We start from the raw sequence: 23985 nt of genomic DNA, 5'->3' as shown, positions 1-23985 counted from the left end.
GTTCAGTTAGAATGGGTCAAAGGCACATGCGAACTTGCTAAACAGATTTGAATATTCTCGTGGCTGAATGACTTTGGTGCCGTCCACTAAACGTAAATTCAGACACTTTTCATAAAGCTAGCTCCGGCCATACTGGTCCCCAGGGAGAGCGGCGGCGTCCTCCAGACCACACTCCATCCGGGCCGAGTGGGGTGGGAACGGTCTCTCCTGGGGAAAGGGCTTCACTGAGCCACCATTCCCCGGGGAAGCCACATGGGGTCAGCTCACTCAGGCGCCACCTCAAGCTTCTGCCACCGCCTTTGACAAATGAAAACCCCGAGATGGAGGGGGAATTGCTTTGCCTCAAATCCCAAAGCAAGCGAGACAGAGCTTGAATGCCCACCCAGAGCTGTCAGACCCCAAACCCACCCCTCCCCCAGCGCAGGGCACCGCCCAGCCCCCGGATGCCCCCGCCCACTCCTCCAGGCTCCAGCGGCCAGGGCCACCGAGACTCCTGCCCCAGGTGTCGTCGCTGAGATGAGCCTCAGACCTCCCGCCTTCTGTTTAGTGTGGACGACCCTCCCCCCCACGCAGAACTCCCCCACCCCGCTCTTTGGGAGGAACCCTGACCTTCCCTCAGATTCCAAAGTGTGGAATCCCCGCTTTGCTCGGTCAACAGGGCCCCACAGCCCTTTTCTTTCTCCGCCACCTGATTCTCCGCCGACGGAAGAGCCGGAGGGGAGGACGGGACACCTACCGGTTCCTCTTGGTTTTCACGCTCGGGTCTTCCCGGCCGTCTTCGGAACCCGCCCCGTTGCTGTGGTCGGCTGGAAGAAAGGCGGGTTAGGACGGAGGAGCGTCAGCACTCTGCTCGGCAAACCCCCAGGCGGCTTCCCAGCAGCCTCATCGGCAAACTGGGCAGATTCCCCTCCACGAGGGCCTCCAACCCTGCGACCAGCGTTCTCTGGGAGCGCGTCCCTTCACGGCCGCCAAAGAGAAACCCGACTCCCTTCCTGCGGACAAGTCCTCCCAGCCTGGCCACCACGGCAGCAGGCCCTCCGAGGGGCCAGAGGGCGGAGATGGGGTGGGTGTCCACCCCCTCGCCCCTGCCCTTCCATTCCACGTCTGCCTGGCGTCCCTGTGCGTGAACCCCCAAACCTGACCCCTCCTCTTGCCTACCGCGATGGGTACTCAGATTCCTCCCGCAGGCCGCCTGCCCTTCAGTGCTGGCTCCACATCTACGTCAAAAAGCCAAACTGATTTTGAAGACAGCTCCCCTCCCCACATCCCGAGAAGGTCGGCTCCGTAAATGTCTGATGAGCTTTGGGAATGGAAAAGGGAAACGGTGCCTGGATGTTTCACATTTGTCTCCAGAAGGAAGAGAGGAAAAATGAACATTGTGACTTCCGTCCTGGCCGGCGGAGCGGTTTCCCCGGCATCGCCACGGCCTGGCGCCCTGCTTCTCATTCTCTGCGTGTGTTTCCCCGGGAAGCCACCCTCTCTCCATCGTGTCCCCGTGTGGGCACGGATGCAGGGGCCGCCTTACAGAGACCGGCCAGGGTGGGCGCTGACACGGAACTATGGGAGCAAGTGGCCTGATTCACTCAGTGTGCGAAGAGGAGGCTTAGGCCAGGCCACCGGAGGGGTCGGAGGTGGGACAGGGTCCATGGGAAGGTCAGGGTTCCTCCCAAAGAGCGGGGTGGGGGAGTTCTGGGGGGGGGGGGTCGTCCACATTTCCACTGGCCCTGGTCTCGGATCGTGCTGAGTGTGGCCCCTGGTGCCCTGCGGCTGGAGATTGTGTACACTGTCCTGGGCATCCGCAGCTTGGAAAGCACCCTTTCATGCCACAGCCGTGGTCACCCGTGGGGACAGTGTCTGGACGTTTGTCTCGAATGTAAAGGACTAAGACGTTTACAGAGAGAGGAAAGCCAGTGACGGTGGCATCCATCGGCGTGCAGCCCGAGGCTGCGGTCCCTGGCCGCCCCTGCCGCAGGCTCAGGGCCCGGCGCTCCCCGAGCTTGTGTGAATCACAGCCTCAAAGCACCCCCTTGTTGTGGGGTCAGACCCGCAGGGTGCAAGTCCCGGCCCCCCACTTCATAGCAGAGTAGCCTTGGTCAAGTGGTTACCCTCCTCTCTTTCATTCCCTCTCCTGTAAAATGGGGGTAAGGACAGAATAAGGCCCCCAAAGACGTGCACGCCCTAACCCTCGGAGCCTGGGGATGGGTTAGTTATGAGGCCGAGGGAGATGAAGGCTGCCAAACAGCGGCCCTTGGCAACCCTGGATCCTCCAGAAGGCCCCCCCGTGCCCCCCCCCCCCCGGCATCGCGAGGACCCTAAGAGGGGGAGGGGGACTCCGAGGAGTGGGCCAGAGCGCTGCGAGCGAGCGAAGGTGCCACCCTGCAGCCACCCGAGCTGGGAGAGGCGGGAGCGAGTTCCTCTGGGAGCCGCCAGGAAGCACACAGCTCCGCCCCGGCCCCGGAGGCTTCTGCTGGCCTCCGACCTCCAGGGCTGACGGATAATACTTCCGCGTGGTTTGAAGCTGTTGAGTTTGGGATCCTTTGTTCCAGCAGCCACAGAGGCTCACACAGAGCCACCCACCGCGAGGAGCTGCCTTGAGCCATCCGTGTACCCCACTGTCCCTCCCGCGTTCCCTCCACCTCGGCAGGTCTCACCCAGCGTCTCCTGTCCTCCGCGGCCACTGGGAGGCACCAGCAGGGACAGAAAGACAGGAGAGTGGGATGCTCATCGCCCGTCTCCCCTCCCCTCCTCCTGCCCACTCGGAGGATGAGCCCCGGCGTGTCACTGTCCCCAGGACGCCCCCCAGGCTGCACCAACCCCTCCAGAGAAGGGCCTGGGTTCCCCATTGGCACAGCGCAGGCCAAGCGGCGAGGCCACGGGGCAGCGGTGTGGGGCCGGTGCAGGAGGGTTCTGCCATCACCTGGAGGAGTGGCTGTGGCTGCAGGTAAGCACAGGGGCAGCCTCTCCACAGGTCTGAAGAAAGCTGACCCTGGGAAAAACAGGAGCGAGTACATTGGTCCCCGACTTCCGATGGTTCCGCTCAGGATTTTTCGACTTGACAGTGTGCAAAAGTGACACGCGTTCAGTGGAAACCACACTTCAAATTCTGAATTTTGATCTCTCCTGGGCTAGTGACATGCGGCGGGGCGGGAGACTCTCTCGGATGCTGGGTGGTGGGGAAGGCCGGGCTTCCCGTCAGCTGCACGGGGACGAGGGAGACCCTCTGACGCTCAGCGTGGCCAGTGTTTTCTCCGTGTCGTGTTTTGAGTTATCACATCCCGTCATGTCTACAAAACACCCACCTGTGTCCCCTGCTTCTGGGGAGAAAGAGAGGAAGGCAATGGCTCAAGATGGAACGCGAGATAAGCGCCCACCTGTGGGCTAATGGGATGTTCTGAGCACCATGAAGGTGGGCGAGGCTGAGCGATGGCCTTTGGCCAGTTAAAGGCATTAAATGCATCTGTGGCTTATGATCGTTTGGACTCACGGTGGGTTTATGGGGATGGAACCCCGGCATAGGTCGAGGAGCATCGGCACCCTCGACACAGAAGAGCTCGTAATAGCCTGAGCACCCCGCAACGTGTAAGGGATGCATGTGAGGGCTGGCACGTTCCATTTCACTTTCGCTCCCAAGCATTTATTCTCAGCTAACAGCACGGCTGCTAGAGCCATAAAAAATCTGGATGCTCTGCAAGATAATTAGAAAATAATTCAGGCCTTCGCCTTAATCTTTCAGCCCTGCTAGCAGAGAGAAAAAAGGGCCCTTTCCTGACCTGCTGAATGATGGGCGGCTCAGTTCTGCGGGCAGCTCTGTCTGCTGCACCCCAAGCTGCCACACACTCTCAGCTCCCACTTCAGTGCCTGCTGTTCCCAGTAAACACCAAGGCGTGCACGCACACATACACATACATGTGCGTACACATGCACATGTGTGCACATATGTGCTTACGCATACACACATGCATGCACACACATGGATACACATGCGTGCACACACACCTCTAAACCTAATAGCAGCTAAATGTGGCAGTTGTTTTATAGAATTCATTTATTTTGCTTCCTCTTGAAAAATAGTAGCTATCAACTGGAATGCTTGATTGTTCCATCTCAGGCCAGAAATAGGCATTACTACATTCAAATCTATAATAGTTAACAAAGTCTCCACCAATCACAATCCCTCCTGGAGCTGGTTCTTATCGTCATTAGGGTCAAATGGTTTAATGAGTCCTGATGGATGACCAGCCAGGAAAAATGCCACGGCTGACGGCTGAAGGTCACCAACTCTGCTGGGTAATCCCTGCTTATCCTCCAGAGCACCTCCCATCCTAATTCCGCCGCCAGCAAAACAATGTGGGTGGATCTCCGGAAATTAGAAACTGTGCATTCAAATGTCAGTTCTACCCGACAACAGGAAGTTGAGAATTGAGGTCACTGGCATAGCTTTAGGATTCAGGTTTTTAAAATTACTGGTTAAGAACATCTCTTCTAAAAGAGAAAGCAAGGGTAAAACTTTCGTGACGACACGTAACTGTATTATCACATATCTATCCAGGTAGAGTCGTTCGGGCCACCGGAATAAGTGGATGGAAGACAAAAACACCTTAGTATATTGAAGCTGGAGTCACTGGCTGTTCCTGGTTGGGTTTGTGGGATCTGAGGCTCCATTCTCCCCCTTTTTTAGTATACAAGGAGACGAGTGGTCTAGAGGGAAATGGAGCACTGACCCAGGACCCGATAATTCAGGCCCCTGCCATGAAGTTCGTGAAACAAGGAGGCTCCATGAGGGGACACCTCCACAAAGAACCAGAAGTCTCAGCCAGGGCCTGCCTGGCGGTTACGGAATCAATCAAAACACCACAAGCAACCACTCACAAGGAGCCAGCTGGGCTTTAAACCGCAGCCAGCCAACGATTTCCTCTCTTGGCGTCTGCCCCTGGACCACCTGAGTCCCTCCCTGTGGGCGGGGCACTCCTAGCCACTTCTGGTTCGGTGCTCCCCGATTAGAACCATTTTTGCTCAAATAAACTGTGGAAATGCGTAACGTGCCTCAGTTTATCTTTCACCGCTGTCCCTCCCCCTCCTGAGCGTTGAACTGGCAGGTGCCTCGGTGGGGCGTCTGCGGACGAGCTTCCGTTTCAGTGGGCCCTGGCCTGGTTTGTTCCAAATGAGAGAAACAGGAGAGCGACTATGCGTGGACTGCTAATGAGCTAGCTGCCTTCTCGTGGCGACCGACGCTGGGGAAAATAAATAAATAAGTAAAAGCAGCACCCAATTATCTACAAGAATGCAGGCTAAACAAGGAGCCGGGAGCCTGCCTGCGTGATCCGCCTTCCACCAAGCAAATAAAACCATTGCCACGACGCACCGAAGGTCTCTCATGGGCTGCGTGGTCTCCCGACATTCCCCGGCGTGCGGAGTTCTCCATCCCAGGGGGTGGACCTCAAGACGTGGCTTTCTATCAGGGTCTCTTGCTCCAGCCCTCATTCAGCATGTTAAATATCCCTCTGAAAAATGAATGCCATGCCCCGGCTGGTTTGGCTCGGTGGATAGAGCGGCAGCCTGCGGATTGAAGGGTCCTGGGTTTGATTCCAGTCAAGGGCACATGCCTGGGTTGCAGGCTCAATCCCCAGTGGGGGGGGGGGGGGGGCGTGCAGGAGGCAGCCAATCAACGATTCTCGCTCATCATTGATCTTTCTATCTCTCTCCCTCTCATCGTTGATCTTTCTACCCCTCTCCCTTTCTTTCTGAAATCAATAAAAATGAACATTTTAAAAATGGATGCCTGCTTATCAAAGGAGACAATCCCAGACCCAATTTCTATTGCACCTGCAATCAGCTGAGGGGGAGCAGAGCTCATCACCCCAACTTGTGCCTCTTTAGGATACGGAACACTTTAGTCTGGTTATTTTTAAGAAACAGAAGATGCAGAAAGAACTTTTGACCTTCCCCCTAATGTTTAGATCGAGGCTCTGTCCGGGAAGGCAGCTACATCATCTTAACCACCGGGACTAAGAACTAAGTGTCACAGACAGAGGAACCCGGCTGTGGTGACTCAGTTACCAAACACTGTCTTTTCCATGCCCACGTGAGCGCCCTCCTGCCCTTAGAATTCCCAACCACAACCCCGCCCCCGCTTCCTCTCCAGCTACGAATGGCGTATAAACCTCCTCGGGCTGACTTGTCCTTGGGCCCCCCATTCCTATGGGACCCCAGACGTACATCCACGAGAAATCTGGGGCTTTCTCTCCTGTTCATCTGTCTCATGCTAATTTGATTGTTAGCCCAGCCAGAACTTAGAAAGGTGGGAGGAAAATTATTTCCTCCTCCCCGACAGGACTAAGACTTTATAGATGCGGTTCAATAGGCACCCAGAACACGCCTCTCTTTCCGCATCCGTGGGCTCCAGCTCTCTGGAGAATGTCCTTATTATATGAAGAGAAACAAACACATTAAACTTGTCATCTCTCCATCCTGAAAGATGGCCGCTGGCTTCCCAGGAGCAGTGGCTTCCACTCGGCGCTGTGAAAATGTGAAGTTTGTAGAACCCCTTTCTTCTGAAGTCCAGTCAAAGGCCTCTGGGCTTGACTAAAAGAGTGAGCCCACTGTCATCTGTTAGCCCTCGATCAGTAGAGACCAAAATGTCACTGCCATCCCAACAAAACACCCACAAAATAAAACAAAGCCCCTCTTTCAAGGGGTCAAGCGTCTGTTTGTCAGGTCAGCCCAGAGCGGACCTCAGGTGCCCCCACGACGTGGCCCACGAACTGAGGCAGGGGCTCGCCCAACACAGAGCTAATAAAAAACGTGGGCGGTCTCATCGGAAGGATCCAGACCGAAGATGCGGAATGTTCTCCCCCGGCTCTGGGACAGCTGGCCCCCTGCCCCGCACCCGTCCCCTCGCCAAGCACATGGCTCCGCCGGGTTCCAGGAGCCCTCCAAAGAAGCAATGGGGGTTCCATGCCACCGGGGGAGGGAATACGCTATTTGTGTACACCTGGCCTCTCCAGTGGGGTCCACACGCCATTGAGACAATCAAATGCTGCCTGACGCCGAGGCGGGAAGGACACGAGGAGTGGCCGAGGGAGGCAAGGCCTTCTCTGGGTTAAAAACTAACACGGAGAGAAAGCCAGAGCTGACCCTCAGGAGGATCCATGTTTCTGCAGAAAGTGCCGTAAGAACGCAATTACTACATTCTGAAGCACTCAGCACGCTTCCTTCAACGTCAGTGTCCCCCACAACCAGGAACAGCACACCTCCCCGCCCGCTCCCTGGGAGCGCTCGGTCCGGACACGCACGGGGGCCCGCGCGCGGCCCGCGCTCACCGGCCGAGGCCTCCAGCTTGCGCTTGTGCGGCGGGTCCTCGAGGATCCTGTTGAGGTCCCCGCGGTGCTCCAGGTCCTCGGGCTTCTCCCACACGGACAGCTGCATCGTGGGGTTGAAGAAGAAAACGCGGTCATCGCCCGTCCAGACCACGCACCTGTTCCAACGGAAAAGCCCACCTGAGTGACAGACATTCGCGTAGGACGTGGTGGGTCTATGGGTCCCACCCGAAGTCCTCCCAGGGGTCTGGTTCCCAAAGAAAAGGGACCACCTCACCTCCGGCCAGAGCACGTCCAGGGAACGCGGCTGTCCCACGTGCCTCCGCTGAGGCCACTAGCCTGACCTCCAGGGTCCTCCCTGCCGCCCGCCCTCTCCCTGAAGAACTGGGGGTGCTAAGACACCAGGAAGCATGGCTTTCAGAAAGCTCCCCCACCCCCGCAACCATGAGGCCCCGACATTCCGTACCAGGTGGACACATGCATTTTCCCACCGAGCTCCTGGGGGATTTTCCCCGTTGGTGCCAGACATCTTAGGAAAAGTCCATTTTACTAAGAAAGAGGCTCGAGCCCTGGCTCGTGTGTTCAGTGGTCAGCGCATCGGCCCACGCACCGAGGGATCTCAGGTTCACTTTCCGGTCAAGGACACGTACCTGGGTTGTGGGTTTGCTCCTGCCCCCTAGTCGGGGTGCACATGGGAGGCAACCAGCCGATGTGTCTCTCGCATGGGTGTTTCTCTTCCCCTTTCTCCCTCCCTCCACTCTCTCTGAAAAGCAATGGGAAAGAATGTCCTCTGATGGGGATTAGCAAAAAGATAATAAAAAGTTTTTTAAAAGGAAGAAGCTTTACAGTTGGGGATTTATCTGGCCCCATTCTCTCCCGATCCTCGATTGTCTCTTGTATGCTTGCTGCACGGGGGATGCACCACCTCTGAGCCCAGAGACGCTGGGTCCAAAGACGCTCCCTGGACACCCTGGCGGGGGGATTCCAAAGGCGGGGGTTCCCTACCTTCCGCCACCGAGCTTCCAAGCAAGGGAACAGCGCAGTGAGTCGGGGCCTTACTAGGGGACTGTTCCCCGAGGGAGCGGAGTGACAATTAACTCGGCACGTTTATATCCGGGCACAGAGAGCCCGGCTCTGGGCCAGCGGGACGCGGTGCCACTGAGCCAGATTGCTGGCGGCGGGCAACGACAGCAGCGGCTTCCCCTGGAGACACGGGCCATCGACTCGTCACAGCTGGTTCCCACTAGACCGAGCCCGCTGTACTAGGCGAAGTTAATTTCATGTATCGTTTTATGCACGTTTTAAGTAATACACGCAAGGTCCCCTCCCTTAATCACAGCGCAGTTCCTGGATGGCGGCCATCCTCCCTCTTCTCTGTCCGGGCGCCCCAGAGGCTCTGGGCCCTGCACCAGGTTTAAGTCGGCACAGAGCACCCACACGTAGCAGCCCTGACACGTAAAATCCGGATTTCGTCATCAAACACGGAGTTGCCGCTTCGTGGGGAAGAGGATTCGCACGGTCACCTTCAGGTAGCAAAGCCCAGCCGGCGCAGGCTCCACGGGGTGGGGGACATGTCGGCTTCTCTCCCAGCTCCGACCTCAGCCCCGGAGGGAGAGAGGGACATGCCTCGTCCCTCCCCACCCACACGAGGACGCGATGGGTCCCTCTCACCCTCCGTGTTTCAGCCCTGTGCGCCCTGTCCCAGGACAAGTGTCCTGTGAAGGACAGAGCCTGGTGTTCACGGGGTCACATCCCAGGGCGGAGGTCTCGGAACTGAGAGGCAGTGTCCGTATGTCCTTTGCTGTCTTTTCTCCTCTCCGCATTCTACCCCCACACCCCCCTGGCTTTGTCTCGGAGAGAGGCTGACCTGGCAGCCTGGTTGAGCAGCGCTGGCTGGTCCCCAGGCAGGTGGGTGAGGGGCCATGGGGTCTGCAGACAGAGATTCAGGGAGGAGAGAGTAGAAACTCTGCCCACCTTCCTTCCTGTGATGTCCTGGTTTATAATGAAACTAGAGGCGCAGTGCATGAAATTTGTGCACGGGTAGGGTTCCAAGCAGCGGCCGGCTGCCAGCCGGGGGGGTCTCCCTTCCCCCGGCTGCCTGCCAGGCCACCACCACCGTCCCCCGGTCGAACTCCTGGTTCTAGGGGACAATTTGCATATAAGGCTTTTATTATATTATAGGATGGTTGTACTTGACCTTTGTCCTGTTTCTGGCATAGAGCTCCCCAGACCCTCCAAATTTCCTCGGGAAGAGAGTGGGCGTGGCCAAGGTAAAATGGTGTGTGGTTATTCTCACCACAAGCGGCTTGGGACAGTGCCTGAGGATCGGCTGGATGGCGACCAGAAAACCACCCTGGTCCGAGAGGGTTGGAACCACAGACCTCTGGGAAGGGGAGGGGATAGAGATTGGGGCCCATCACCCCTGGCCAGTGATGTCACCCATCACACCCATGTAATGAACCTGCCATAAAAAGGACAGGGTTCGGAGAGCTTCTGGGTTGGGGAGCACACGGATTTGGGGGAGTGGTGCTCTCGGAGAGCCCGCAAGCTCCGTGCCCCTTCCCAGACCTCGCCCTGCACATCTCTCCATCGCTGGTCCTGAGTTACATCCTTGTATAATGAACTATGAGTAAACCGTCTCTGAGTTCGTGAGACATATGTCCCCATATGTTCCTACTTAAATAATGAGCAAGTTCATTCTAGCAAATTAATCAAACCCAAGGAGGGGGCTGTTGGGTCCACAGCCAATGGGTCAGAACCCCAGGTGACAACCTGGACTTGTCCCCAGGGAGACAGTGTCCCACCGGGTTAAACTGTGGCCACCCGGCTGGCGTGGAAGAACCGCTCCGTGTGTAAACCCGCCCATCCCGTGTCGGGAGTGACACGTTGCAGGGGAGACTCGAGAGCGGAGGAGATACGCAGGGGTGTGTCTTCCCTCCCCTCCCCAGCCCGCCCTCCAACCCCACCATCCCCAGCTCCAGGGCCCGCCTGCCGACAGCGTTTCCTTAGTGGAGAACAGCCGAGGCCCAGAGGTCCTGCTGGCTACTCGGGAGCAGGGCGAGGCGGGCACAGAGTGAGGGGTGCCAGGCAGCTCTGAGCCGGAAGCGCAGCCTCCGTGTGCTCACCGCTCAGCTCCAGGGCGGGCGGCTCCCATCTCTTCCAAAGGCTGGCAGGCTGGTGCCATGTGAGGGTCCAGGACAGCCGGGAGCAATGCCTGGGCACCTTTTAACTTGGGGGGGGGGGACCTCCTCCAGCCCCTCCTGCTGTGGGAGGTGTGCCACCCTGAGGGGCAGGTGGAGACAGGGGTGGCAGCCTGACCCCGGTGCCGCCCAGACAGTCCTCACTTCCCCACCCGCCAGGCAGCGCAGCTGATGGCCACAGAGACTCAACCAGACCCGGGCCACGTGCCTGTGTGCCCAGCCACCATCACCTCAACTCCACAGCCTCTTGCAACCTCTTCTGCTGTTGCACAGAAACACACGTCCCCGTGTTTAAATAACGAGCAGCAGGGAAACGCCAGGCAGGGGCCCGCAGCTGCTGGCGGCCCCGCTCTGTGGAGAGGAGACACGAAACCCTCAGGCGGCGTGGGCTCAACACCAGAACGACACCCAGGACCCAGCCCGTCTCCCCAGCACACCAGCTTTCCAGGGAGCGCCATCTGACGGTGGCCGAGGGCTTCCAGAAGAATTCGCCCTCATAGAGATTCAAAGTGCACCTCCTTCGCCATGGCATCCATCAGAGCCCCGGCTCATCACACCCCAGGGGCGGCCAATCTCGGGGGGACCCCCACTGCAGGCTTCTCCCCCCGGTCTGAGATGGGCGGCATCGCCCACCTGCCCACACAGGTGAGCCCATGGCTGTCTCCGGATCCGAGCGAGGCTGCCTGGAGACTAACCAAAATCGCCAAGAGCAGGACTGGAGGGGCACAGCCCACGGGGTCCCCGGGACACGCCCGGCTGACGGCAGGCGGCACCTAGCGCCCGCCGTGGCTGTGATGTCCGCCCTCTCAATGCGCGCCCCGCCAACCCCTCCACCCCCACCCCGCCGCATCCTGCTCTCTACGCTCCGGTTCTAAAACTGCTTTTTCCTGGAATAACCTTCTCATTCTGCCTCCAAATCACTCCATGCTGAAAGGGCATTCTAAGAACCCGAGGAGTCCTCACCATTTTTTTGTTTTTAGCAATTTTACGTTCACTGGTGTCGTTATTAACAGCCACCCCGCTACCCTTCCTGGGCACAGGGAACCCTCTGGAGCTGGAGGCACGCACGCGCCTTTTCTGCAGACGCGGGGGCTCACAGACGCACGCGCACCGGCAATCTTATTTTAACACACATTCGCAGACGCACTGCCGCGGAACCGCACCACGGAACCGCCGCCTCCCCCTGCAGGATGTGAGCGCGTGCAGGACCGGACCTGCCAGGAGCTGCCAATCAATGTTTAAGCCCCAGTCTCACCTGAGGAGCGTGCCTCTCTCTCTGGTGACAAGGCAAGGCTCTAGCTCCTTGCTCTCAGGGTTCGGGGCCTCTTACCAGGGGGAGCCGGGCACCGGAGTGGAGGCCACGGGTCTGCTGCCTTTTGCCGCGCTGTCCTCTCCTGTCACGAGGATCGACGGAGGCTCCTTTCAGCAGAAAGAGAAGGAGAGCGCCGTTTTATGCTTTTATTTAAACACTCGTCTTCAATGACAGACAACCAAGTAAAGAATAACAAGTCTCCTGCAGACAGACCTGCCCACAGTGCCCACGAGATAATGACCTGCTCTGAGCAGCACAGCCAGAGGGGCCAGGCAATTAGGCTGCGAAGATGGAATTCACGGCACAGCAGAGCGTGGGGAGTAACTCAGACACGGGCGTCCTTATTTATCCCCAAGGAGCCGCCCCGTCTGCTCTCACAGGCACGAGACGGGCCGAGCAGCCAGAGGTGGCTCCCGGGTGCCGTCAGTTCTTGGCGGCAGACAAGCCCACCGGATTCATCTCCGGAAACAGGGTGACCCAGCGGCTGGAGTCACCGTGCCACCAAAACACTACAGTCGGTGGCAGAGAAACCGAAAGCTGCGAGAGGCCCTGGTGCAGCCGGGGCTGGCCCATCCCCGACCCTGGTGGGCAGGCGGAAGCGACCAGCCACGTCCGTGCAGAGGCTGGTTGCGCCCTTGACTGTCCCCTCCTGGAGCTCCCACTGGGGCCAGAGTTCAAGGGGCGGGGCAATGTGCAGGTGGTTTGAAAAACACCGTGTTTCTGTATCTCTATTTACAGAATAAAAAAGAGGCCATGAACACCTAGAAGACAAGGGAGATTTATTTTCCCTAAACTTAAAAAGAAAAAGAAACCCAGCCAGCGTGGCTTAGTGGTTGAGCGTCGACCTAGGAACCAGGAGGTCATGGTTAGAGTCCCGGTCAGGGCACATGCCCGGGTCTCAGGCTCGATCCCCAGTAGGAGGCGTGCAGGAGAATCAACCAATGATTCTCTCTCATCATTGATGTTTCTCTCCCTCTCCCTTCCTCTCTGAAACCAATAAAAAATATATTTTTTTTAAAAAAAGGAAAACGCACGTGTCTGTAAGGCCAGGAGGTGAGATAAATCTCCAACACGTACACCAGCTGTGCTCTGTCCAACCGTGGGCGACAGAGGGAGGCTGCGGCCTGTGGACACCGTCCACCCGCGAGCTGAGGACCGAGACGGCTCGTGTCATCCGGACCAAACGGCCGCGAGGAGGGACGAGCAGCCCTGGGGTGAAAGCGTTCCCCCGGGAGCGTTCCTGCGTGGCCTCCGGGCCGGCATGCACACCGGGCGGGCGTTTGTTAACGCCAGATGAGTCAACCCGGAAAGGAGGGGTCATCCAAGCAGGCACACTCCTCGGTGCTGTCCTGGGTCTCCCCACGCCCCTCCATTCTTCGCGACAAGTAACTACCCTACGGAAATGACTTGTAACGTATATGGTTGCCCCTCCGCTTACAAGCGTCAGAGCAGTCTTTCTTGGAACTTCGGGTTAGAAGAAAATGCCTTCGCTTCCTGTGATCCAACCAGGCCGAGAAGCATAATTCACAGAACAGGGAGTATTCTGAAGGGGTTGCATTGAAAAATACATTAAGACGGGAGTTTATATTACTAATCCAATTAGAAAAACGAGGGGAAAGTTTCATTAGGGGGCTAATTGAACAGTCGCAGCCCAATGAGGGGCTGCGGGGTGGTAGACGATCCTGCTAATTACTCGGGGAAGTACGGTGGGCCGTGATTTGTGAGGGGCGCACACTTAGATTTGGTGGCGCTGGGACTGTGAGCCGCTAATTGCCGAGGCCCTCGCTCGTCCCGAGGCCCGCGCAGGTGACGGCTTCCTGTTGGTGATAAAAAAATGGCTAATCACGGCGCCAAGCTCCCCTTCCACGCCGAGGTAATAAAAGTGAATTAGACACGCAGAGCAGAGTGATAAAGAAAGTAGTTAAGGCCCTAGAAAGACTGATTAATAAATGTCACCCTGTACAGCTCGGCTCTCTCAGAGCGAAACCCTCCATCGAGGAACAAAACGTTCATTTGCACTCACATCCGGGATCCGTTCACACCGGCTCCTGGGCACTGAGATGGGGAGGAGGCCGGGGACACCGTGGCGGTGCCTGGAATGCCAGGCTGGCAGGAAAACCAGCGAACGGGGCCGTCACAGGCCCGAGGCAGCGACCGCCGACCAAAGCCGAGTGAGAGGGAGTGTGGGCGATGCACGGGGCGACCAGGGGCCTCGGGGCCATCTGACCGATCGGGACAACACAAGCCCCAATTGTGACTTTCAAATGCAGCCATGAAGGCGGAGCTCTGGGGTTCTTCACGTGACGGCAACGTGCCCCCGGCATTCATGGTTGGCCCTTAAAATGCCACTTGGCAATCGGGCAAAGAGAAGGTCTAAGACCAGAATGTGTGTTAAAAAAAACATGTGCATTGGGTTTTCTTCAAAAGTCAACGCCAAACACTGACCCAGCCTTGCCCGAGGGGTGCCTGCCGCAGCCTGGCCACTCTCCGTGCACAGCTCCCCCTGAAATGTGGGGACAAGGACACGGGAGCGAGGGTCACACCCAGCGAGCTCTGCTCTCCCGCTGCAGTTTCTGGGTGTGACCGTCTCGCACAGGGACTGGCCAACCCTCCGTGTGCGCCGCCACGTGGGAGAGCCGGTGGGAAGGGTGTGCAGCCCAGGCCCCCCACCCAGGATTTCACGTCCCGAGACCGACCTTGTGTCCTTCGTCCCTGGCCGGGCTCTTCCTCTCCGCGCGCAGCATCAGGGCAGGAGGGCGGGGCGCTCGGACCCGGGCCCTGCTTTTCTCTGCTGGACCAAAACAATCGGCATTAGCATCCCGTGGTCACGTCAGTTTGGAGAGAACTAAACAAAGGCAACAAGTTTAGGCCTGGACGGTGGTCTCGTGACAAGTCCCTCCAATGACGCCCAGCTCCTCTGGTGCCTCCATCTGTGCCTGCTCGCAGCCCCACCCCCAACGCGGTCAGCCACACTCACGGCCAGGCCACGTGGGCTACGGGTGGAGGGGACACGGGCTCCCTGACAAGGACAAGAGGCCGACGGGGGACCAGGTTTCTTAGGCTTCCACGGCCCGTGGCCACCACTCCTGTGCGCTCATCGCTGACGTGGGCGCTGGCTTCGTCATGGACCAGACAACCCAGCGCTTCGAAGAGTGGTTGTTTGGGAGACAGAAGGAGACATGTCAAAAACGTGGATTCTGAACATAAAATGATTTAGGTTTCATCTTGTTCTAAAACGTCTACAGAGACCTTAATCGTTTGTGCGTGGGAGAGAGGGATTAACGACTGTTCATACCAAGAATTAGGAGAGGAGCCCAAACCACGCCTCCTCACGCCCACCTCACAGCCACAGCCACCGAGGAGCCCGGGAGGCGCCTCAGGGCCCTGAAGGTCAGGACCCTGCGGAAGCCTCTGTCCAGCCCAGGAAGGTCCAGGGAGAGCCCGGCGGAAGGGACGACACGAAGACAGTGGCATCCCTTTATACACACGTGTTCCTCTGCAAATGCACACGCACACACAGTAGTGGCAGGAAGTTGCCTCGAGGTCCCCTCCAACTCAGGCATCTGCACTTGGAGGGCAGAGGTGGGGGAAGGGCCAAAGAGCCCATCTCACCTGCACCCCATTTTCCTCAGGACACTGCCACTCTGGCCTCCCCCGACCCCCATTCTGGGGAGGAGGTTTGCAGGAAGGGGCCACGTAGGCTGGACCCCACGTGGGGCCCGAGCATTATGCCTCTGGAGGCGTCTGCACCGGGAACCCTCGTGGCTGCAGGCAGTGCCAAGGGGACAGCTCTGGGCCTGGACCGATGTCCGGTCCCCACAGGGCTGCTGCCTCTGGACAAGGCCGAAGCACACGGAGCCGACCGGCCCCCTCGTCCGTCAAGTGATAGATGGGTGGACAGCAACGATATGACCACAGTGAGGCTTGCTGCCCACGAGCTGTCACTCTGAAGACCCCGCGGGCTCTCCCCAGCAGCCAGCTGGCAGGTCAGGCTGTTAAGGGGGCCCAGAGCTCAGGCTGGTGGCAAACAGACCATTTCCTCACGCGGAGGCGGCACTGGCCCCAGAACTCCTGAGCAGCTGTGGCCACGACCAAGAGGCCCGCCTCGGGGCCCGGCCACGCCAAATACAGGCCTGATTCACAACTGGCCTTGGGGAAGGAGGACAGGGAAGGTCACCTGGAAGTCTTGGGGGGGAAATGGGGTCCAGACGGGAAATCTCCACGTGGACCACCTGACGAGTATGTGTATTGACTGCTCACGGGGAGCCAGAACAGCCTGGGTTGTTTGTGGAGAGCGATCAGCTTCTTCCCTCAAAACGCATCAGGACCTGGCAAGGCTGACCCAAGGGCAGCGCAGGAGAGGAGCCCTTGGGGATGGGGGGGTGACAGTGGCAGGACCTTATCCCCTTGAAAAAAGTGGGGACGGAAAATCCGGGCTCCTTCTCTGGGGCAAGACATAGCTCTGCACACTCTCGCGGCTCAGCAATTCATCGACCTCGGTCCCGTAAGAGAAGAATGCGGTGGGCTTGCCCGCGTCCAGACTCCACGGCCAGCTCTCCAGCCGTCGCCTCTTGGTCAGGAGTCCAGATCGAAGGCCCCTGCTCTCTGAGAGTCTCCGAAGTGAAGACTCAAAGGCACCTGCCATCCCCTGGGTCAGGCCCCAGATCAAGGGCAGCGTGGACGTGACAGGAGGGGACGGGCCTGGAGCGGTTGTGTGCCCCGGCCGCGGCGAAGGAGACCTATGTCGAATAAAACACTAGGATGTGTTTAAACATTCAAAAAATGCCTTTTTAAAAATTATTGAAACAAAGAACTATTGCAGACAAGTCGAAATGGTCTAACTTGTCAAAAAGATGCCTGGCCGGTGTGGCTCAGAGGTTGTCACAGTTCGATTCCCAGGCAGAGCACGTGCCCAGGTTGCCGGCTCCATCCCCAGTGTGGGATGTGCAGGAGGCAGCCGGTCAATGATGTTTCTCTCTCATCATTGATGTTTCTATCTCTCCCACTCTGAAATCAATAAAAATATATATTTTTAAAAAAGAAAAGAAAACAAGATATGAGAAATATATCAGCATCTCCTAATTCGAAGAGTGATTCTGAAATTCAATCTAATTTTCATTCAATAATATTGACATCTCCCGGTCTCAGTTTCCTCATCTATAAAATAATCTCCTAGGTTCCTTCCCATTCTGGGGTTCCGTAAGTCCACAGGACACCTGGAACTGTGTGGCGTATACCCCAAAGCAACACAAGACGGACACGGTGACCTCGGAGGGCCGGCGAGAACATTCTTCGTCCATATCCTGCTGGGGGAGGGGGAGCTCATTCCCAATTCCAGGACACGGATTAGCCCCAAGGAAGAGGCAGGAGAGAGAATTCACCTTTCCTATTCTGAAAAGCTAAGTGACCTCCGACGGACTGTCCCTTTGGAACCAACCTTCTCCGAAGAATTTGTGGGAAGCTTCCCCTTAGACCAAGAGGACCCCCGACCCACAGATGATCCGCACCACATGCCCTGGAGGTGCCGTAGCTTGGAGGGGCCAGTGGGATGAGGAGTTCCTGGTTGTGGCAAACCACTGGCTCTTACGGGAAGGGCTTACGAAGAAAATCCACGGCGACACCTGTGCACCTGGCCTTGACCCCCTGGGACGAGCTCGGCAGACGGGTCATTGCTGGGGGCCCGTGCTGGGGACAGATGACTCTCCAGTGACCTCTGTTCTTGGAGAGGCCCGGGTAGGATGCGGGGGAGGCAGAGGACAAGCCCGGAGCCACTGGGGCCCATTTCCTGTTGGTCACAATCCAGGGGCCCCATTTCTATGTGTAGATGTTCTCACCTCCAAGAACACATAATGAACCGTCCACCTACAGAGACGCCTGAAGGAGAAGAATGGGCGGCACTGTAGTCCGGCGGTCTCGCCGGAAGCACCACCTTAGAGTAATTTCCGCAAGGCCCCGCGAGCAGGACAACCTCCTCGCTCACACAGAAGGAAAACAGACGCGGGCGCTGTGCTCCAGGTGAGAGGCCAGCCTCCGGGGAGGGCTACGATTATCTGTCCATTTAAGCAGCACGGGCTCCTCTGAGAATCGTGATAATAAGGGAAAATGCAATTTATGTTTGAGATAATAGAGACGACACACTCAGGCCCACTGTCTGCGGCTCTCAATGAGGCTTGAAGAATGCATTGATTTTCAGAGCCGCTGAACGAGCTGAAACACGGAGGGGCCGGGGTCCTGGGGAAAGGGGCCGGAGCCCAGCCTTCACGCTGCCCGAGGGGTAAAGTGCACAAGCTGCTGACCCAGGTGCCAACGGAGGGGAGAGGCTAGAAAAACACAGCCAGCCCCAGAGAAGCCTATGGGGGGCCGGGTGCTGGGATTGAGGGGGTGCTAGGGGGCCCTGGCTGCAGCTGAGTGAGGGGAGCCCACACAGACCCCAGGCCCCCCTGTCCTTGGACACGGTCACTGTCCAGTCCTGCTGGGAGCACAGGGCTAGGGGGCTGAGAGGAGGGGTCCTCGGGGTGCCGGGGAGCGCATACCGGGCAGTGCTGCCAGCTGTGATGGGAGTGGGCACCAGGGGCTCAGGGACCCTCCATTTGCACCCGCCTCCCGCACACGCGCATAAAGACAAGACTATTACTATGATGATGGGTTTGTAGCGATTACAGACGATAGATAAATGGATTTCTCTAAATCCACTGCTTAGTTAGAACGGAAGAAAAGCTGATATATGTATGCAAAAAACAAACAAGCAAAATGTCAGCATTGCGACTTTTCTAAAGGTGACATAAAACACAAGTCGCCCATTATAATAAAAACCTCTGCAAACCAGGCTGCTTCGAGACGGGGACGGAAACTGCCCCAAAGTGTCTCGTTCCCTGATCGGGGCCCGCCTCCCTCCTCTGCCACCAACAGCACGTTCTCATCTCCTGCTCCGCCGGCATGAACCCCTCCTGGGCATGAACCCCTCCCGGGCGTGCCGGGGGCGGCTGAGTGCTGTGTCTGGTCTGCCAAGGCCACAGTGTGGGCGGCCGCACAGCAGGGACGGGGTTCCCGGGGACGCCAGCCTGCATGCCTCCTGCCCCCAGCGGAGTCGGACCGCGCTGGCCCACTCCCGCTCCTCTGGGTCCTGAACGAGGTCTGTTCCCACTATTTCTCCTCCTGGCAATAGACCTGGTGTGCCGCCTTTCACCTCCCAGCCTCTCCAGGCAGACGGTGAGGGAGTCTCCCCTCTCACCTCCAGCTTTTCATCTTCCCCGAGTCCTCCCCGGAGCTTTAGCAAACCGCTCCTCCACAGGGGCCTGGAGTTGTTAGAGTGGGAACAGCAAAGCTCGAGGCCCCGAGGCCCATGCCCCGGCGGGTGCACATCCCCAGCGGGTGCACATCCCGGCGGGTGCAGACCCCGGCGAGTGCACATCCAGGCGGGTGCACATCCCGGCGGGTGCACATCCCGGCGGGTACAGACCCCGGCGGGTGCACATCCCAGCGGGTGCACATCCCGGCGGGTGCACATCCCAGCGGGTACAGACCCCGGCGGGTGCACATCCCAGCGGGTGCACATCCCAGCGGGTGCACATCCCGGCGGGTGCAGACCCCGGCAGATGCAGACCCTGGCGGGCACACGTGCACAAACCTGCCTTTGGCCCCTGAGAACTCTGCCTCAGAGCCCAGCTGTCTCCGGGGCACGCAGCCACCTGTCTAACCTGAGCAGGATTATGAATGTAAAGCAAGACCTAGGCATGAACGACATCTCAGCAGCTCTGAGGAACGAGCAAGCTGATGGAGAGAGGCCTCGAAGTGCTTTGGGGGAAGGCTGCTGCGGGCCTGTAGCTGAGTGTCCCCCGTCCCCACCAGCTGGGCATGGAGAGTATGATCAGGGGCATCACAGCGGGTCCCACAGGCTGGAGAGAGCCACGTCATGGCTGCGCGTGCGCCCGGCCTTCCTCGAGAAGCGGGCTCCTCAACCTCTCGGCACAGGACACCTGCTCTCAGGGAGACGAGCCTTCACTTGGAAACTGGCCTGGAGACCTTCACCCTCAGGAACCTGCGTCTCCACAGCCCCTGTCGCCTGAAGCCCCCCGGCCCAGGACAGGCCTCCCGCCCACCTCGGTCCCCCCGGCCCTCGGACCCACCCTGAGCCCGGCCTCCTCGGTGTCTATGCTCCGGTCGACTACCGCGTCCACACCTGCTGGCTGCCCATCAGGCTGAACAGAACCAGCCTCCATGAACTGTTTCACGGGGAGCAGGGCGCCTCCCCAGAGCCCGCTCACCTCTCCCTGACTCGAGTGCTCAGCGACTCAGGTGCTCGCCCCGTGGGGACACGCTCTGCGATGCCATCACCGAGGGGCTCCTGGTTCCCTCTCGTGCGGACGTCAGCCCAGCCTTGCAGCCTCTGCTGACCAGAGTCAATGTCACACCGTGGGGGTCCTGGGGGGCTCCTGTGAACACCCCGCCCTCCCCTCGGGGGGAAGAAGCAAGTCTGTGCTGAAGGGCAGGGGCGAGCAGTCCACTGTCAGAGCCGCTGGCTGGGGCGCCGGCCACCTGGGCAGGAGCTGCGCCCGCGGTAGCCCTGGTGGAGAGCCTGCCTGGTCCCTTTTCCGGGGTCACGGTGAGAAACCAAGCCATGCTCAGAGGGGCTGGCCTGCGTTATAAACACCAAAACGTCAAAATGTGTAACATTTAAGTAGGTGTTCAAACTTTCCTTTCAGTTTGAAAATGCACTGAACAGAGGTCCAAAGAACGTGCCCTTCAGAGCCCCCTCCCCCAGGGCCCCTGCGGTCACCTCGGCTCCTCCAGCCTCTACGGCAGCCGGTGTGGCCGAGCCAGCCCAGCCCGTGACCCTGGGATGTCCAGGCAGAGTCCCACCCTCCACACGTCCACCTCCAAACCCAAGTTGTTAAGCAAGGATCACAGATGTTTTATTTTGATTGTGAGGTTAATGAAGATTTTGCTAATCTATACTCTGTAACAGTGGTTCTCAACCTTCCTAATGCCACGACCCTTTAATACAGTTCCTCATGTTGTGGTGACCCCCAACCATAAAATTATTTTCGTTGCTACTTCATAACTGTAATTTTGCTACTGTTATGGATCGTAATGTAAATATCTGTGTTTTCCGATGGTCTTAGGCTCTACAGCAGCGGTTCTCAACCTGTTGGTCGCTACCCACAGGTTGAGAACCGCTAGCAGGGTCGCCTAAGACCATCGGAAAACACAGATATTTTCATTACAATTCATAACAGTAGCAAAATTACAGTTATGAAGTAGCAACGAAAATAATTTTATGGTTGGGGGTCACCACAGCATGAGGAACTGTATTAAAGGGTCGCGGCATTAGGAAGGTTGAGAACCACTGCTCTATAATCATCTATAATCTATAATCTATAACAAGTGAGTGGAGCCTTGAACAACCTTTCACCATGCTAGGAACAGCACGGGCAGCCTACAGCGCTTTCATGGCACTAATCGCGGGAGGGCCCCCCTTGTGGTCGGGGCGCAGGCACCCTGAGTTCCCCAGCAGCCACTCTGATCCCACCGCAGAGAGGTGTCCCCCTCTGTGCCTGGCAACATCAGTCCTTCCCAAAGACAAAGGGTTATAACTGTTGCTTCATCTTTTGGCCAAAAATATGTGCCCTGCTCTCAGCTCGGCCTGTGAGCTGTGTCTGGCCGGTAGTGAGTGACTCACCCACCCTGTGGCCAGGGGCACCCCGGTGAGGCCCTCTGGAGCTGGGCAGGCGGCTCGTGCCCATGCTGACAGAGACTCTGGGACAGTGGCATTAAAGTGAGACCCCAAAGATGGGAAGGGATTGGGACCAGGGGGTAGGGATGTCATATGGGGATGAGGAGTAGCAAGTGCCAAATCCAGGAGCTGAGTCATCTGTGACCCAACTCTGACCCCCAGGTGCCCGGCCACAGTGAGGGTCAAGATGGGACCAGTCGGGGAGCCAAGGGCAGGTCAGGCTCAGTTAGAACCGTCACCCCTCTTCCTTCCCCTCCCCCACCCCCCGTTTGTACATTGCAAGGAGCAGTAGAAACTGAAAAAATGGAAGGACAATGACATATGAAATTTGGCTGTGAATAATGTCATCCATAATATATGTAGCATAGGCTGTAGTGTTTTTACATAGAGTCCAAATGACTGCCTCTCACGTTCACACCGAGGACGGTTCTCAAGGCCGCTTCCTGCTGTTACTATGCGTCCAGGGAAGAAAGGGACTCAGGAGGGGCTGTGCTATTCTTAGGTACATTGTGAGACGCTGAAATTAAGTGCTGCGGCCCCAGATATCGCGCTTAATACCTCAGCTGCCTCAGCATGAGTAGTCTCAGCTTCGGATTTCCACCTTTCTCCAAGTACCTCTTTATACAGCCTTCACTGATACATGGACGAGAAACGCACGATTGCATATATTCTACTCTAAATTACATTATTCAATTTTATCAGAAGAGAAACATTTCTGTAAAAAAAAAAGGGGGGGGGATTCAATATGAAAGCAGCTGTCGTGTAAGAGTGAGGTTTGTGAGGGCTGAGTTCTGGAACAGGGGTTGCGACCATTGAGTGTGCGTGTTACGAGCGATGCCTTGAAGGGGAGGCTCGCCGCTGGGCCTCTGGGTCCGGTGCCTTCCCAGGGAGGGAACGTCAGGGCTCAGGCACCCGCTTGCTCACACACACGCTGCCGCCGTGGAACTGGGCCAGCAGCCCCCAGTCCGGAGGCTCTACGGTGTCCCGGGTCCGCATGCCTTGAGACGGACTCTCCAGTTCTCTGGATGCGCTGGGACCTCCCCACCATGGAGCCATGGCCTGGGAGGAGGGAGCTGCTGTGGGGTTCGGTCAGAGACCTGGCCTGGGAGAGTCAGGCATCAGGGAGGGTGAGAGAGTCGCCACCTCTCCCTCCGGGACCAGTGTCAGTCCAGTGTTCACACGGTTATGTTTGCCTAGAACTAATTAAAGCCATTTGTATCGCAGATGAGTGTCGCGCTCAGCGCAGAGGCGAGGTGGGGAATCAACCCAGCTCTGCCACGCACCACCTTGAAGCATGGGAGCACTCTCTTACCCTCTCCGAGTTTCAATTTCCCCAACAGAATGAGAAAAACAGGGCACCTTGGGCTGCCATACAAAATACCAATGGAACAGGCGGCCTCAACAACGGGTATCTGTTCCTCACAGCTCTGGAGGCTGGTGTTGGCGCTGTGGGATCCTGGTGAGAGCTCCGTTTCTGGGGTGCAGACACCCGCTTCTCGCTGTGCCTTCACATGGCAGAGGGGGAGAGCTCTCAGGTGTCTCCTCTGAGGACACGAATCCCATCACAGGGGCCCCACCCTCATGACCTCATCTAACCCTAATCACCTCCTAAAGGCCCCACCTCCAAGTATCACCCCATTGGGAACTCGAGGAGTGGGGCACAAACATTCAGTCCACTGCCACAGGGGAGATTCCGGCTACGGACAGACACGAGGCATACAGTGCCGCACACAGTGTCTGCCGTGGGGGTGCTCATGGGACAGGGTTCCAGCAGTTCCTGGGGCACAAACATCCGCATCCAGCCTCACCCACTACGCAGGGTGTGCCTGTGGTTGAGCAAGCAGAGAGGGCCCCTGCCCAGAAGGAGACCCTCCTCCCCGCCTGTGCAAACGCAGCCCCCCAGGTCCAGCTCTCTTTCTGTGCAGCACGGCTTGCTCATCCTACTGGGTCTTCTGAAGAGTTGCGGTTGCATTTATTCTTTCGTGACAACTTGATGGGGAACACTGGACAGTTTCCTTCACGTACTTTGGAAAGGACCATCCGTTGCTCCCACAGCATCGTTGCTCATCCACCCATCAACCCATCGGACGCAGCAGTGAATCTAAGCGCATCTGTCCACGCGTGTGTGCCGTTTCCTGTTGTACATCAAACCGCCCTCCTGAATAGTCTAGACCCGTGGTCGGCAAACTCATTAGTCAACAGAGCCAAATATCAACAGTACAACGTTTGAAATTTCTTTTGAGGGCCAAATATTTTAAACTTAAACTTCTTCTAACGCCACTTCTTCAAAACAGACTCGCCCAGGCCGTGGTATTTTGTGGAAGAGCCACACTCAAGGGGCCAAAGAGCCGCATGTGGCTCGCGAGCCGCGGTTTGCCCACCATTGTTCTAGACCCTTCACGGGTCCCCGAGTCTCCCGTGTGA

General features: G+C 57.7%; 1 protein-coding gene across 1 annotated transcript in view; it reads right to left on the bottom strand.

The window, feature by feature from the left end:
* The window catches only part of TCERG1L (transcription elongation regulator 1 like), a 95140-nt gene that overhangs the window by 12965 nt on the left and 58190 nt on the right, over positions 1-23985 (bottom strand). The window contains exons 5-8 of the mRNA XM_054729045.1: positions 14525-14616; positions 11847-11935; positions 7320-7474; positions 737-806 (exon numbers count right to left, since the gene is read on the bottom strand). Of these exons, the coding sequence (XP_054585020.1) occupies positions 737-806; positions 7320-7474; positions 11847-11935; positions 14525-14616 (406 nt within the window). The remainder of the gene's footprint in view (positions 1-736; positions 807-7319; positions 7475-11846; positions 11936-14524; positions 14617-23985) is intronic.

This window comes from Eptesicus fuscus, chromosome 17 (genome assembly GCF_027574615.1).
Source record: "Eptesicus fuscus isolate TK198812 chromosome 17, DD_ASM_mEF_20220401, whole genome shotgun sequence".
Lineage (NCBI taxonomy): Eukaryota > Metazoa > Chordata > Mammalia > Chiroptera > Vespertilionidae > Eptesicus > Eptesicus fuscus.
The sequence above is the reverse complement of the archived record's forward strand: the minus strand, read 5'-3'. Positions and strand labels throughout refer to the sequence as shown.